Consider the following 16,657-nt stretch of genomic DNA (forward strand, 5'->3'; position numbering starts at 1 on the left):
TCGGCCTAAGACATTTCGGTCCCAGACATATCGACCTTTAGTAAACCGGCTCAATTTAAATAAAATTGAGTTGTTTAGAAATAAGTATAAACATGTTTTATAATATACCATAACCAAAAAAAGAAATAGAAACATCACATTTTTATTGAAAATGTCCAGTGTTTTTTTTTCACTTTTGGGGGAAGGGGGTCGGTGCCCATTGGAGGGGGAAAAATGCAATAGGAGGGGGATTTTTATACGGATCTAAAATATTGATGTGTCACATGATAAACTTGTTGGGATACCAGGAGTAGCTCCCCTTACCTATATGAAAAACCTTGCTTAACAGTAAGTCTAACAGGCATAAAATAAAGCATTTTTCGGCAGTTAGTGGAAAAAAAATGATATTCATTGCAGGCAAATTTGGGATGCCATATTATAGGGAAAAATTTCAGCTTTGAGGGGGGAAAAAAACCATACTATTTTGAGGGGGGAATGGGGAGAATTTCGCCGAATATTTTGTGTGAAAAAAAAACCACTGATATCATATGTATAGTGATAACTATTTGGGATAACTTACTCAAGTTTAATAGTAAAATTAAAAATGTTCATCAAATGACACAATTTGCCGAATATGTGTCATAATGAGCATAAATTGAATATAAAAATTATTTTACTTTACTCTCATATTACACATTCATAACAGAAATTATCATATTATTTACGAACAGTTAAATATATCTGTTGACAGTATGGAATATATCCAACAAAATAGCCGTCTGTTGCAGCGTTTTGACAATATTTTGGATTCTGATTTCAACAATATGGGTTTTATTTGCAAAAGTGCCAAGATATCAGATTATCTATTCATGAATTTCAGCTGGCCAAAAAGTGTGTCCACAAAGGCCCTTTCAGCTGATGACCGTTTTTTACAAAAATAAGGATATGTCGGAAAAACAAATTCAGCGCATTGAAGTTACAGTCAAAGAAGACATTTTCCCCGATTATATATTCACCTCAAATTCAAAATTTTGGACTTACAACTCACTTACGCAGATTTAATTAATCTTCTGCGATTTTTACTGAAATAATTACTCCTCTTGAAAATGGTCTAAAATGCTGTGCGGGTGATTTGTCGTGCCGTGTACCGTTCCGAGTGAAAACGGTACAATATACCGTTTCACCCTTAGTTCAAAGTGTATTGAAAACATAAAATGTGCAGCCGCTGATGGCTTTAAATTATAATGACCTTTAGATGTACTATAATTTCTGTCAAAGAGCACACTTTGAGGCTTTGCCTTTTTCATTATTTTGGTTGTCGTGGGGCTGGTACCAGACTAACTAAGACTACTTGACGGGGAAGTTGACGCCTGTCCAAGCAAATAATACGGGGAAGTCAAGGACCGGGCCCGCAAAGCGGGTCCGGGCTTTGGCTTGCCCGGCTATAGACTACACGTGTTGCTTGCCCACACTCTCAACTTGGCTGCTCAGAAAGCCCTTACGGTAACGACGGTGTCACGCATTTTGGGGAGTGTTCGTCGCGTAGTATCATTTTTCCACCGAAGCACCACAGCCACTGCCACTGCCTTCTTGAAAGTGAAAACACAACAGTTAGGACTTAAAGCTTATGAATGATGTCCCGACTAGATGGAATTCTGCAGCAGACATGTTGCAGAGATTCCTTGAATTGCAACCTGCAGTATATGCATCACTCATTGACAAATCTGTTCGTGCCAATGCCGGGGATATATCTACACTGTCGGACGCTGATATTACTACAGCAGAACAGATCATGACCTGCCTCTTGCCTATAAAAGCCATAACAGCTGTACTTTGTTCTGAGACGATGCCAACTGTATCCATCATACTCCCTCTGCAGACGAAATTACTCTCGCACGATTTGATTGTAAAGGAAGGAGACATGGAAGTTATCAAGCAGATGAAGCAGGCTATGCGTAATGACTTGAACAGCAGGTAAGTTTTTATTTTTATTAACTTACACCGTTACCCATGTATATTATATACTTTTTATTGCTGAAATATTAAATTATTAATTGTGATGAATATCACAGTATGGACTTTGTAATGTAAATTATCAAGTAACCTAGGTAACATAAACCCATGAATTTTAGTTCTCGCAACATCAAGTGTTTTGTATGCAAGTAAAATAAATAATATTATCTGAAAAGATCCTGTAGAAGCATAGATTGCAATCATCATGTGCATTTGAAAAAAGTAGTAATTGCTTTTAAATTTCCGTTGTTGGTTAATTTAAACTGTACCTTAAGATATTGATTTGTATTTCAGATACAACAGCATTAACGAGTTTTTACAGGAGTGTACAGTACTTGATCCTCGGTTTAAGGCTTCATGCCTTACACAACAGGAAGCCTTTGACACATACCACAGAATCTGTTCACTGGCAGCCAACACAAGACCAGCGAAGGTTAAGGTAGAACCAGAGGCAGACGTGGTCACGAGAGAGGCATCTCATACACCCCCACTTCCAGTCATGCCAGATAATGACACTTCTGCAGGTAGTTAATTTGGCAGATTTTTTTAACCATCTATGACTGTTCAATTTCATCACTTTGTCTACATTTTGTTAGTATCTAAACACAATTTTTTTTTAGGTTTTCCCCGGCTGTTAAACATGTTATACAGTTTGAGCATATCTAGTTGTGATGTACATTTGCTAGCTGACAACACTTGACCATATTTCATTTCAGATGTTAAGCCAGCAGTTCCTCCTGTGAGTGAAGTCACAGCTTCAATTACTACCCAGTCAGCTCCCAGTGAAAGTGGTGGTTTAGCGTCTATCCTAGGAGATGTTATTTTTGTGAGAGAGGACAGAACACAAATTAAATCTGATATGGAACGTGCAAATGCTGAAATTGAAAACTTTAAAACTGAACCACTTGTTCCAATGTCATCCGATCCATTAGTGTGGACGAAGAATAATGAATGGCAGTTCCCTCTTGTATCAAGCTTGGCACGTCAAAGACTGTGTATCCCTGCTACATCTGTCCCTTCAGAACGTGTCTTTAGTACTGCTGGGGATATTGTAACTGCCCAGAGGGCAGCTTTAAGTCCAGAAGTTGTTGACATGTTGATATTTCTTAAGAAAAACATTTAAAAAGCCCCAAGGACACAGGGTACTTATTCATTCTATAGATACATGTATGTGTTCTAAAAGAATAATAAGAAGAGTTGAAATATAGCTTACGTTTTTCTGTTTTCTTTAATTATTTTAGTATACACTGTACCACAATACGTATCGCAATACAGGCTGTCTATATCGCAATATATCGCAATACGGGTTTGGCTGTATCGTTGCACCCCTATAGTCGGGCACCGCCATTTACAATGTAACTCAATGATAGTAGGCGGGGTATTTCGATAACGGAACAAATCTCAACTTTTCGGATAAATAATCATCTTCGAGTGTTCCGAGTGAAAACGGAAGCGGTGCATGTAATACCAAATGACACCTTTAAAACGGAAAGAAAGAATTTTTTAACGACTTCCCTGTCCATAGGCTTTGCCTAATTTCATATTAGCAGAGTGTAAAAGCTAAGACTTTTGAGAATTGCAAATTATGTAATAGTTATAACAATAATAATTTTAATTTGTTGATTGGAATAACATGAATAAATCGAGTGATAGTGTTGCACAAGCTAAGACAGTAGACAGCTTCAATTTGATCAGACATATTACATTTGGACACTCCTATCTCCCCGTTGTTTATATGCTGAAAGGCCCTGCAACGTAACATGCAGATCCAGAAAAAAGGTCTAATTCAGAAGACTGCGAGAATACAAATTATCGTTTCCAGATAAAAATAAATAATTTTATGCATCACGGCGAATAATTACGGAGTAAGAAAAATTATACGACATGTACATGAAATACATAGCAGACTTAAACTGTGTATATAATAAAATTTCTTTACCAGAGCGCTAGCCATTTTGTTTTAAAATAATTTAGATGTCTATATTTTGATCAAGTCTGATCAAGTTTCTTGCTTTCAAATGATGGCGGTTGTTTTCCTTCACTGCGCATGTCCAAAGAAAGACTACTAAGGGGAGGAAACTAAGTCAGTTCGGCCTAAGACATTTCGGTCCCAGACATATCGACCTTTAGTAAACCGGCTCAATTTAAATAAAATTGAGTTGTTTAGAAATAAGTATAAACATGTTTTATAATATACCATAACCAAAAAAATAAATTAAATAAATGAATTAATTTTCAAAAAGATTCAAGATTTCAAGTCATGTCAAGCAAACAAGACGTTTCTGCCCAAAAACAAAACGGCTCATTTAGACCATTGTACTTATCTATCTTCCATTAATGTCAAACCCCTCGCGGGGACGGAGACATGACTATAGACTAGTCACTTCAGATAATTCTATTCTATTCTTATTGAATAGACCCCTTGTTTTTTACATGCCCAGTACGTGTATATACACGCTATGTAGCACTGATACATGCGAGGATTACCTTGATTTCTTACCAGTACACCTCTAGTTAGGTGGGAAACACTGAAAGTCTTAGTGTCTCTGAAAAATCCCAAGGGTGTTACCCAGGATCGAACCCGGGACCTCAGGAATGACAGCCAGTGGTCTAACTTAATGAGCTATCGCGCCACCTATAACTTAGGGAACATTCACAGTCAACTTGTTTTGAAACGGCTAAACAAAAACTTTATTTGCGATACAAAAAATGTTAGTAATCTTGTTACTGGTTTGACGTCTGGTATGGAAATGGCAACCTTATTTTGCAGTATATGTTTCGAAGCAAGATAAGGCGCTGATCTGTTCGTCTTTTTTTCTAGGCTCAACCATTCAGAAAATCAAGCATGGCTGAGACATAGAGAATAACAGGTTACTGTCTTTTGAGAAAGGGTTTCTCAGACGAGGTTAGATATGGTCCTGGAAGTGGCGAGGCTTGCCGAGCCCCTTCCGGACCATATCTAGCCGAGTCTGAGAAATCCCTTCCTCAAAAGACAGTAACCTGTTATTCTTTTTATCATGCCTCTATTATGACTTTGCATCTTATTTTTTTAATTCGGGGCGCTAAATTTCTGAAAGTACGGTAACCACAAGAGGGTTTTACGCCAAAAAAGTAGTCCGAGGGTTTTTACCAATAATTTTATAACACAACACAATTTTTGGTACAATCTGTTTTAACAATTTATATTCTGTGTATTATCATAAATATTCAGCAAAGTCAATTAAACAATACCAACAATAAACATCATCAATGCTGATCTGGCGTAGGAACATAGTGTTCTCAAGTCACTGACTGAGAAAGGTTGATGTTCTCAGACAGGCTTTATCAGGCAGTTGTCATAGTAATGGCATGATAAAATTGATGCACAACTGGAACTCTTTTTAACCCAGCGGACAGCACGACGCTGCACAGACTCAATCTGGTCAATGAGAGCTTCAATGTATACTGCATATGGAACTGTACTTAAGATTGGTCGGACTTGTCGTGTAGGCCGTTTTTTAAGTGGTTCAGAGTGGACCTTGATGTTTCATCGCAGGGAGCCTTGTGTAAGGTTTGCTTTTTTACAATGTTGACAGTGTGAGTGTACGTACAAGATAGTGTAAAATTTGATAAACAAGGCGGCGTTCAATAAACGCAACCCCACCGACCCAGCAAGGCAAGGAGCCCAAGCGGACCCCAAACAAAAACAGGACAGGGCACAAGGCAGGGCACGGACAGGCTAATCACTAAAATGATAAATAATTTGTAACTGATAAGGAATTCAAAGAAAACAAACAAATGATTGAATAATAGGAAATAATTTGTAAATGATAAGGAATTCAAAGAAAACAAATAAATGATTGAATAATAAGCCCAGGAAGTCAAATGGCACAAGGGAAGGGGGGGGGGGCATGAGACCCGGGGAAGGGGGGATTAAAGAAATGAGACTAGGAACAAAGAGGAACACCAAGGTATTTTGCTGATAGTACTGATTCTAGGATTGTTTTGCGCAAAGTATATTTTGTTGGTACTTAAGTTTTCCTTTTTGTTGTCTGAATGACTTGACATTTTGAGGGATTGAATTCCATGTCCCATTTTGATTCCTATATGTTTCAAGCTGGTGTGTGGAAGAAGTGAGAAGCTACAGAAAAAGAAATATATACAGAGTTCTGTGTCGTCTGCAAAGAATTGAACTTTATAGTGATTTACGAAGTCAGGGAGATCATTTATATAGATAAGAAACCGGAGATCGACCTCCTAACATCGAACTCTGGGGACACCTAAGGAGACTGGGAAAGTATTTAATACAAACCAATTTACAACAGTAACTACTGATTGTGACCTATTGTCTAAGAAAAACTTAATCCATTTGAGAGTTACTCTCCTTATACCATAGAAATGCAGCTTATAGAGGGGTTTTTCTTGGTTTATCATAACAAATAGAAATAGAGAAAAACAGAATCCCAAAAGAAAGCCCAACACGACAAAATAGTAAAATGTTGCAGACTCGGTTTGATTGAGCCCGTTCATGCTCAGTACTAGAAAGTGCAAGTTAATTACCGTCCACGCCCCCTAGCACCGGCTTAAGCAGAATACAACATTTAAACACGAAAATGATGAATTTTGAATTTAGAAACATCTGCAGATGTGTGCTTTTGAGAAGTCAAAAACTGCGAGGACATCTTGACTTTTGACTGACAGATTAGAATATGTCATCTGCTAACATTAAAATTTCAGATTGACAGGACCTCTTTTGCTGTAAACCATGCTGCAGTTCAAAGAAAATACTGTTCGGCGTTAAATAATTGGTCATATTGGAAGAGAAACTAGATTTACACAGAGATATTGGATGGTGGTTAGCTGGGTCTGACCTTGATCTTTCTTATATACTGTGCTACATGTAGTTTCCAATTTTTGCAATGTGCTTAATTGCAGATACTTTTGGAATCGGGGACATTTCTTTGCTGACCGTCTCTATAACGATCGTCGTATTCGATCTGGCCGTGTTAAGATTACTGAATCTCCGTCCTGCCTTTTATCTTGATGAGAGTTATAACTTTGATATTTGTGTATCTTTATAACTGTATCTGTCATATCCTTGATTTTACTACTGTAAAACTGATTGAAACTGGTTGTGAAGTATTTTGTATTTTGCTTTATATTTTGTATGTAGTTTGTTTTGATGGTCCATGGTATGTTTGCCTCGGTCCATCTCACGATAGAATCTGATAAGTTGAAATGTATTGCTTATGACTACATGTATATTTATTCTAATTTGATTTAAATATTTTTTTTTTCGTAGAAAGTTGCCGTAAGTACTCGATCGTGAAAGTTAAGGCTGACTTTAAAAGCGTCATTTTTGAAAATACAAGTTGCACTAGACCAAGTTCTTGTCCCCATTGTATCACTCTTTGAAACCAGCTTCCAAGTTATATTGTTATCCTGTCTGATCATGATCCATTCAATTAGGCGGTGGTATATTATGTGACAAGTTGTGCTTTTACTTTCAAGTATTTATTCTTCACTGTATTGTAGCTAATTAATTCATTAGGGGTTAAGGAGGCTATTAAATTTTCGTCTCAGCCACATAAAACCAAGTAAGCCCCAAATTTTTACGGAATGGATAGCATCAAAGAGAATTTACTGTTTGTTCCCAAAGCCAAATAAAACTAAATATAAGCACAATCGGACGAACGGACGGAGAGAGAAAGAGTTTGTTTAGGACATTTGCTACAGCGTTAGTCAGAATAATAACTGCTTCATTAAATGTATTTAAACTTTTCATCGTCCCAGAATATGATAAAAGAAAAAAATAATGTCGCCGATCTCACCGTGTATATCAAAATTAATGCCGAATCTGTGCAGTGGTAACACGGTAAGTAAACAGGCCAAACTATCTTATAGTAAACCAAATTTAAAGAATACGGCTGCCATCATATTATACTTAAATCATTATTTTGACGGCCATTCCTAATATATTTTATACTTCTGACTGTAAAAAAAATTGGAAGGAACATGGTTACGTAAACTTTTTTTGTACCTTTTAGAATGTTACCTTTCCTCTTGTCTGAAAAACGGGTTGTTAAGCCGATGACTATTTATTAAGGACTGTGTTGGTATTCTTAGGCCTCACTGGGGGAAACATTGTTCTGTTGTCCTTTTGCACAATAGAAACAAAGTTTAGAATATGTGTACTCTCTATACAATCATATTTATAAAATATGAGATGAAACATATCAAAGAAGTTTTTACTTTGATACTACATCTCTTACTGATATCTTATTGAAAAAGCAAAATTATTTCTGGAAGATAAAACGACAGAGAACAAGGAAAGCAATTACTTGTTTTATTGCTCTATTAAAAGCAGAAACATAAGTAAAATGGAATTTTCATGTCCGTAATTTATTTTGTGCAGACGACACATGCCAATTCTCTACCATCTACATAAGGGGGGCACGCAAGAGATCCACAACGCACTTCTGCTGGCTTCACAACGTGTTCTTCGTCATCACCTGAAGCCATATTAAAAGTAAAAAGCTTTAACAGATAATACACGTACTTTCAATCATTCTTTTTATACAACACCAAATACGTTTCTTATCACATTCTCGTTAAAATGAAATATGTTGCTTAATAAAAAGATTATGCCGAGTCTATTTCTTTTGTTTTGTTTCTTTTAATTATTATGTATGTATTTATTTTTTAAATATATTTTTAGTCAACTTGTAATTCATTGCTACATGTATACAGTTTTGGAGGTGTTGATAATGAAGCAATATTTTTCTATAATAAAAATCAACCTGCTCCGTGTACAACAAATTCGAGCCCCGAATCGAGACACACGTAATCACTGTTCGCAGCCCAAGTTGGTTTACTAGCAACAATATAACCACTGTATTCCTTCGTCCATCCAGAGTAACAGTCGGTTCTTCCAGGTATCATGACATGAGATGCACGGTTTGCTCGACACACTGCACATGGAATGTCCTGGTTGTATGAAGGTTTACCAAACAACTGTGTTGAAACACTATCATCAACTTCAATTTCTGTTCCTCGAACTTCAGCTCCACCGTTATAACCATCCACGTATTTGCCCCACGATGGTATTTCGGGGACACACAGGTGATTTGACCCGCCTCCTGATTGGTCCCACTTGTCTCCTACCATGTAACCACTGTATAACTTTTCTGTTCCATTGTTAGATGAGCACGACGTTCTTCCCCACCGGATGTAGGTGTGTCCAATTAAGGCTTTCAATGCTGCCATTTCGCTTTTCAAATTGTTAAGTTCCGTAAAGATGTCATTCTCTTCTTCAAGAAATCGCTGTTGCTTTTTTAAAGCAGACGATAAGGCACACACTGTGAAAACGTAAATCAAGTTTGAAATTGTACGCATGTTGCAGTGCTAGTGCCCACAATTTCTTTTGAAAATGTTTTGAACAGTATGTCTTTAAATTTATAAGTCTTTATCTACGTGTAACATGTTAACTACTTATCTTATCTTCTTTATCAACAGGCTCAGTGCAAAACTGTTTAATATCGATTTGATTTAAAATAATTTACAACAGTTTAACACTCAAACGACAATATGCTTGCTGTTTCATGTAATCAAAGTCATAGGGGGCATGAGACCCTTTTGTTCTTAGACAAAACTTGTCACAACTATCTTGTGGTCGTGCATAATTGTTGAAAAATATTACCTTGGACAAAAATCAGGTTTCCGGAAACAAGAATAGGTTAATCCCTTCAAAAATTTCAAAGGTTTTGTACATGTACACAGAAAAGTTTTATTTCTATTTATTTATTTATTTCAGTCTCATCTTTACACGTATGCATAAAAATATATATAAAACATAAAACACAAACATCACGGGGGAGAAACTGTTACACAAGGAGTTCTTATGATAACTAGTCAGGAGTTCTTGTGATAACTGTCACGGATTTCGGCGGAAAACATTTGTATACTACAAAACCACTCGTCCAAAATGGTCATTTTCTTCTTTAAGACCAGAAATAAACAGGTCAATACCTGCCAAATAATGCGGAAATTTTACTTAAAACTACCAGATTTTAAGCAAGAGGCGATGAACAATATGGCCTTTGAATTAGTTTTGACACATTATACAAGATGTAAGGCAAGCTTAATCATTAAAGTTTAATTTAGCACCTAAAACTCAATTTTTTAAAGACGAACATGCTCAGAGTGTTTTTGTAGTATATAGACGAACACCGTGACAGTTCCTGACAAGTTACCATAAGAACTCCACCATCTCTCGTGTAACAGTTCCGCCCTCGTGAACGTAAGATACATGAAAAGCCATTCTAGAGACTATTTTCGTTCTTTTGCTTCTAAGGGAGACAACTCCAAAGACCACATCACTTCAGTTTACTGTTTTATGTACTGAGGAATTGTCCCCCTCCCCAGCTACACAAGTCATTATCATTCATGACATAACATCAATATAGTCACACTATTGCATGTTTTTCTTACAAACGTTTACATTGTGGTATAAAATGGGACACAATGAATAAAACAATACTTAAATGCAAATGGTTAGAAGAAAAAATAACCATTATATATCATTTAACCTTGGAAAGTATGTTATTTATTAAACCATATCTTGTCAAATAAAATTTCCCAAGACTGTTTTCACTATAAATTTTATACTGTCCAATTAAATTTATTTAAGACTATATAAACTATAAAATCATATTCACGATTTGAATGTTTGATATGTGTTAAAAACACAGTCTTAGTGTCGATAAAACATTTATTTTAAAATCTACATTCCAGTAAAGACATTTATCTGTTATCTTTTATAAACAATGTACATATTTTAAAGATAAAAACTATCTAAAAAGACAAACCACAAAAAGGAGCAATTTATGTATTCTTATTTGTAAAGGAAAGTTACCCTTGTCTTCAGTATGGCAAAGCAGGTTTTGGCAATATACCGCACTCAACTCGTATTTGAGAATATAAAAATAAATTTCCCTATAGTTGTGTTTCAATGTGTGAAATTGTAGGTTTTTGACACTCATTTTTCAAATAAATCTACACGAATGTCTTCGAACATTAAACATTCCATTACTGCGTGAAATTCACTTTCTACCTTGTCATTATAAAAAGGACAGAGCCTTTCATTTACTGGTAGGCGTTCATATCTGCCTGTCTCTATTCTTAATGGTGCAGTTCCACATCTGAACTTAGCAAAAGGCGACCTGTGGCTGCGCCGTAGTATGATTTCTCTATTTTATCGCCACATCAGCGTTGTTTGTGCTGTGTGGAGGCTGTAAAAAGTCGCCCTGTACATTCAATCAGAGATGTTATATTTCCGATCCTTAAAGATCGTTCAGCACGACGTAATTGTTGTGCTTGTGGTTATTTAGTTATTTCTATTTGCCGTTTTTCTTGTTGGGTGGTTCCAGTATTCCTCATTTGAATACTGTTGAATCACCCTTAGGATATGTGGCCTGCTTTTTTAATTTGTCTTTTGACGTATTATCTGTGATATGCTGGCTTCGTAACCTCTGATCCCCTTTCAAAATTCCATTTTATTTAGTTCCGCCCATTGTTTTCTCGTTTAGGGCACACGCATTTTTTTACTTGGGGACCATTAGCCGCTTTTCATGGAATGGCACTTAGTGTCACATTGAAGGTTCCATGATAACCGCCATATGAACACATCTGCGGATGTTTCTAAATTCAAAATTGTACCAATTCATTTTAAATGTTGAATTCTGCTTAAGCCGGTGCTAGGGGGCGTGGACGGTAGTTTGCACTTTACAGTACCGTCCATGAACAGGCTCAATCAAACCGAGCCTGCAACATTTTCAGTTATGTTGTGTTGGACTTTCTTTAGGGATTCTTGCTTTCTCTATTCTATTTGCAATATTCCTCAGTTCCAAAAGTTGTCTTAAAATGCCTATATGAGCGCAGTTTGTTCCCACCGACCCGCTTCTACTTCTTTCAGATGTAACATTAACATTCCACTTTGCAATAAAACTTTGAATTGTTCTAGATTAAACTTTTTCTAACATAGCTGAGTATTTCTCTGTTACATTAAAAGGAATTAGATGGACGAGATATGTATACAGGGGAAAAGTGAGAGAAAAAACAACGTCCCCAGTGTAGAGATTGAACAGTTGGTTTTATGTATTAAACACGAATTTGCTAATGGACGGATACACAACTACGGACAGAACATTAAACTTTCGAAATGCTTTACTTCACAATAGTTTTGTGAAAGTTTTGTGGAAATCCCATGAGAAATGTTGGATCGAGTTGTTTCTCTTTGGCCAGCAAGTCAGTATAAGGTGGTGTCAGTGTTGTTTCATTTGCCAGGTACTTTTTAAACAAAATATAATCACACCGAATTAAACAAATTTAAAATTATATCACTGTTCTCATTACTCTCGTAGGTCTCGCTTATTTCAGAATTACTACCGACCATAAGTAACATTAAACCGGATCCATCACCATGACCCATCATGTTTGGCAGATCTCAATTTCCGCAATGTCTTCTAAACAGTGTCAACTGTTGAGTGATAAAGACAACAATATCTAGTTTTTTGCAAGCATACAATCGTCTTCTTGTGACATTGTTTCTTTCTTGCATGTATGTATCGGATCAATTTTCATAAGATTACAGGTAAATAAAAAAAATATGAGTATATAAACTAAAATATCGAATTCATTTTATCTTCGGATTATAAAACATTCACAGCAATAAATTCCACTAATCAATGCGTTAACATACAGAGCTGTCACCAGAACCACAGTAGATACAAAACTTGACCATCAGTTAGTATTTTCATTTTAATTGGATACAGCCATCTGTTGATAAAAGCAAATTTAAACATCCTAGGAGGCGGTGCCTATCAAGGATGCATCTTGGACATCTGTGTTCATTAATCTAAACACTATAAATATTAGAATATTTGTTTTCTCTATAAACTTATATCTATGTATAAAATTAAACAAAGATGTCTTTTGGATTTTTTCTATTTGGCTATTATCTAGTTGGGTGGTTCCAGTATTCCTCACTTGAATACTATTTTATTACCCTAAGGATATGTGACCTGTTTTTTTTAAATTTGTCCTTTGACAGCTTATCTGTGATATGCAGGCTTCAATACATCTGACCCCCTTTGAAAAGCCCATTTTATTTAGTCCGCCCATTGTTATCTCGTTTATGTTTACTTGGGGACATTACGGCGCTTTTTATAGAATTGATGTTTTTGTTTTTCATATTTAATGACACTGACGTGTCACATTAAGGATTCCATGATAGTCGCTGTATGAACACATCTGCGGATGTTACAAGGTTCCAAATTTTACCATTACATGTTACATGTTGAATACTGCTTAAGTCGGTGCTAGGGGCTGTGGACGGTAACTTGCACTTTCCATTGGCGTCCATGAACAGGCTCAACCAAACCGAGCCGCAACATTTTCAATTTTGTCGTTTTGTGCTTTCTTTAGGGATTCTTTATTTCTCTCTATCTTGACTTTGATATTACAACTCTTATACCGATATCTGATTAAAATGAAAAGAAAAAAATCCAAGGAGATAAAACTACAGAGTAAACAAGTAAAGAAAATAATAATTATTTTATTGCTCTATTAAAAAGAGAAACATAAGTGAAATGGAATTTTCATGTCCGTAATTCATTTTGTGCAGACGACACATGCCAATTCTTTACCATCTACATAAGGGGGACACGCAAGAGATCCACAGCGCACTTCTGCTGGCTTTACAATGTGTTCTTCGTCATCACCTGACGCCGTATGAAAAGTAAAAATGCTTTTACAGATAATACTAGTACTTTTAATAATTCCCTTTACGTTTTTCGTTCCAATAAAATATGTCGCTTAATCCTAGTCAATTTCTTATTTTCTGTTTCTTTCTCTTTTTTATTGATGTATTCTTTTTTTTCCAGACAACTCGTTTGAATTCATTGCTACATACAGTAAGGAAGGTGTTGATAATGAAGCAATATTATTCAATGAAAATAACATACCTGCTCCGTGTACAACAAATTCGAGCCCCGAATCGAGACACACGTAATCACTGTTCGCAGCCCAAGTTTGTTTACTTGCAACAATATAACCGCCATATTCCTTCGTCCATCCAGAGTAACAGTCGGTTCTACCAGGTATCATGACATGAGATGCACGGTTTGCTCGACACACTGCACATGGAATGTCCTGGTTGAATACAGGTTTACCAAACAACTGTGTTGAAACACTACCATCAACTTCAATCTCCGTTCCTCGAACTTCAGCTCCGTTGTTATAACCATCGACGTATTTGCCCCAAGATGGTATTTCGGGGACACATAGGTGATTTGACCCGCCTCCTGATTGGTTCCACCTGTCTCCTAGGTATGTAACCACGGTATATCATTTCTGTTCCATTCATAGACGAACACGTAGGTCTTCCCCACCGGATGTACGTATGTCCAACTAAGGCTTTCAATGCGGCCATTTCGCTTTTCAGATTGTTAAGTTCCGTTATGATGTCATTCTGTTCTTCAATAAATCGCTGTTGCGAGTTTAAAGCAGACGACAAGGCACACAATGTAAAAATGTAAATCAAGTTTGAAATTGTACGCATGTTGCAGTGCTAGTGCTCACAATTTCTTTTGAAATGTCGTTTCAATATGTCTTTAAGTTTATAAGTCTTTATTTATGTGTAACATGTTATCTACTTATCTTATCTTCTTTATTAATATTTGACAGACTCAGTGCAAAATATGAAAAACAAGATCAACAAGAAAAGGCGGCGTTCAATGAACGCAACCCTAACCCTAACCCCCAAAACTCTTTTAATATCCTTTTGATTTTAAATAAGTTGCAATAGTTTAACACTCAGACCTAGATATGCTTGCTGTTTCATGTAATCAAAGTCAAAGGGGGCATGGTATCCATTTGTCCTTAAACAAAATGTTACAACTAACTTGTGGTCGTACATAATTGTTGAAAAATATTACCTCGGATAAAAATCAGGTTTCTGGAAATAAAAGTTGGTTAATTCATTCAAAACTTTCAGAGTTTTTGTGCACAAAAGTCTTATAACTAACATATATGTTAACACAACGTATAAGAGCCATAATTTGTCCCAAAATTGGTTTGATTTAATAATATTTCCCGTAACAATATGAGTCAGGACACTTAAACAATAGCTCTGGAAATCCCGTATAAAATGTAGGAAGAGTTCCACACATATGAGTATTTCTCTGTTATATTAAAACTAGATGGAACAAGAGAAAAGGTGAGAGAGAGAAAAACACCGTCCCCAGTTAAGAGTTTGAACAGCTAAGCTTATGTGAAATTTTAACATGAATTTGCTGACGGACGGATACACAACCACAACAATAGTTTTGTGACAAGTTTGTTAAAATCCCATGAGAAATGTAGGATCGAGTTGCTTTTACATTACATTGTTTCTCTTTGGCCAGCAAGTCAGTATAAAGTGGTGTCAGTGTTGTTTCATTTGCCAGGTACTTTCAAGACAATATATTATCAGACTGAATTAAACAAATTTGAAATTATGTCACTGTCTCTGTTTTCATTACTCTCGTACGTCTAGCTTATTTCAGAATTGCTATCGATTATCTCAAAGACCAAAAGTAACATTAAACCGTATCCATCACCATGACCCATAAACTTTGGCAGATCTCAATTTCCGCAATGTCTTCTAAACAGTTTCAACTGTTGAGTGATAAAGACAACAGTATCTAGTTTTTCGCAAGCGATACAATCGTCTTCTTGTGACATTGTTTCTGTCTTGCATGTATGCACCGGATCAATTTTCATAAGATTACAGGTAAATAAATAAATAAAAAAAAAAAAAAAAAAAACATTTATGAGTATATATACTAAAATATCGAATTCATTTTACCTTCGGATTGTAAAATATTCACAGCAATAAATTCCAATAATCAATGCGTTAGCATACAGAGCTGTCATCACAATAGAATAGAACCACAGTAGATGCAAAACTTGACCATCCGTAAGTGTTTTTATTTTAATTGGACACGGGCATCTGTTGATAAAAGCAAATTTAAACATCCTAGGAGGCGGTGCCTATCAAGGATGCATCTCGGACATCTGTGTTCATCAATCTAAACACTGTTAGTAAATTATTTTACGGAATAATCATGATTGTAAATGAATAACTAGACGAGTCTTCATTTACTTCTAGCATAAAAGTTTATCTATACAAAAAGAGAACAATTATTAACTGCAGTCTGCATTCAAAATACCCAGTTAACTATTAACCTCAGTGCCGAGTAGGTAATACGCATGTGTCTTTAAACTAAAGGAGGAGTTCATTTTTGCATTGATTAATACAGGTATCTTATTTTTAAAAAGTTAGCGCGTTGTGCATGTGTAATAACACAATTGTCCATTTAAATTTTTATTATTCATAATAAGACAAAACGCATTTTCTTTCTTCTATCGTCATATACTTTAGTAGTGCCTTATGAATCTTATTGATTTGTAATGCACATTGATTATTGTATTTTATATGTATTTTAACTGTACATTCATGAGATTCAAATAAACTTATAAACTATGTTTTTTAACCGATATTATTATTTTAATATGTCATATGTAGTGTTTTTATTTTCAGGCACATGCGATTGTTTTTTTGTTTTTTTCGTTCTTGTTTTTATCA

The 16,657-nt window shown here is 35.7% G+C and overlaps 3 protein-coding genes across 3 annotated transcripts; 1 reads left to right on the forward strand and 2 right to left on the reverse strand.

Annotated features, from left to right (window-relative positions):
- Positions 1-2,168: 2,168 nt before the first annotated feature.
- On the forward strand, positions 2,169-3,317 carry LOC132750141 (E3 SUMO-protein ligase ZBED1-like). Its single transcript, XM_060740081.1, has 2 exons — positions 2,169-2,516; positions 2,709-3,317. The coding sequence occupies exons 1-2, from the start codon at positions 2,492-2,494 to the stop codon at positions 3,113-3,115; spliced, it is 432 nt and encodes a 143-aa protein (XP_060596064.1). The 5' UTR covers positions 2,169-2,491; the 3' UTR covers positions 3,116-3,317.
- Positions 3,318-8,301: 4,984 nt separating this feature from the next.
- LOC132750142 (short-chain collagen C4-like) lies at positions 8,302-9,438 on the reverse strand. The gene is made up of 2 exons (XM_060740082.1): positions 8,772-9,438; positions 8,302-8,483 (listed from the first exon to the last, which is right to left on the reverse strand). The coding sequence occupies exons 1-2, from the start codon at positions 9,364-9,366 to the stop codon at positions 8,374-8,376; spliced, it is 705 nt and encodes a 234-aa protein (XP_060596065.1). The 5' UTR covers positions 9,367-9,438; the 3' UTR covers positions 8,302-8,373.
- Positions 9,439-13,569: 4,131 nt separating this feature from the next.
- On the reverse strand, positions 13,570-14,376 carry LOC132750150 (uncharacterized; the record flags this gene model as incomplete). Its single annotated transcript, XM_060740096.1, has 2 exons — positions 13,570-13,751; positions 13,995-14,376. Coding segments are annotated over 2 exons (492 nt in total), but the record flags the coding sequence as incomplete, so codon positions are not given.
- Between the last annotated feature and the right edge of the window lie 2,281 nt (positions 14,377-16,657).

The sequence above is a fragment of the Ruditapes philippinarum genome, unplaced genomic scaffold (assembly GCF_026571515.1).
Source record: "Ruditapes philippinarum isolate M1 unplaced genomic scaffold, ASM2657151v2 ctg968_1_1_1_1, whole genome shotgun sequence".
In the NCBI taxonomy this organism is placed as follows: domain Eukaryota; kingdom Metazoa; phylum Mollusca; class Bivalvia; order Venerida; family Veneridae; genus Ruditapes; species Ruditapes philippinarum.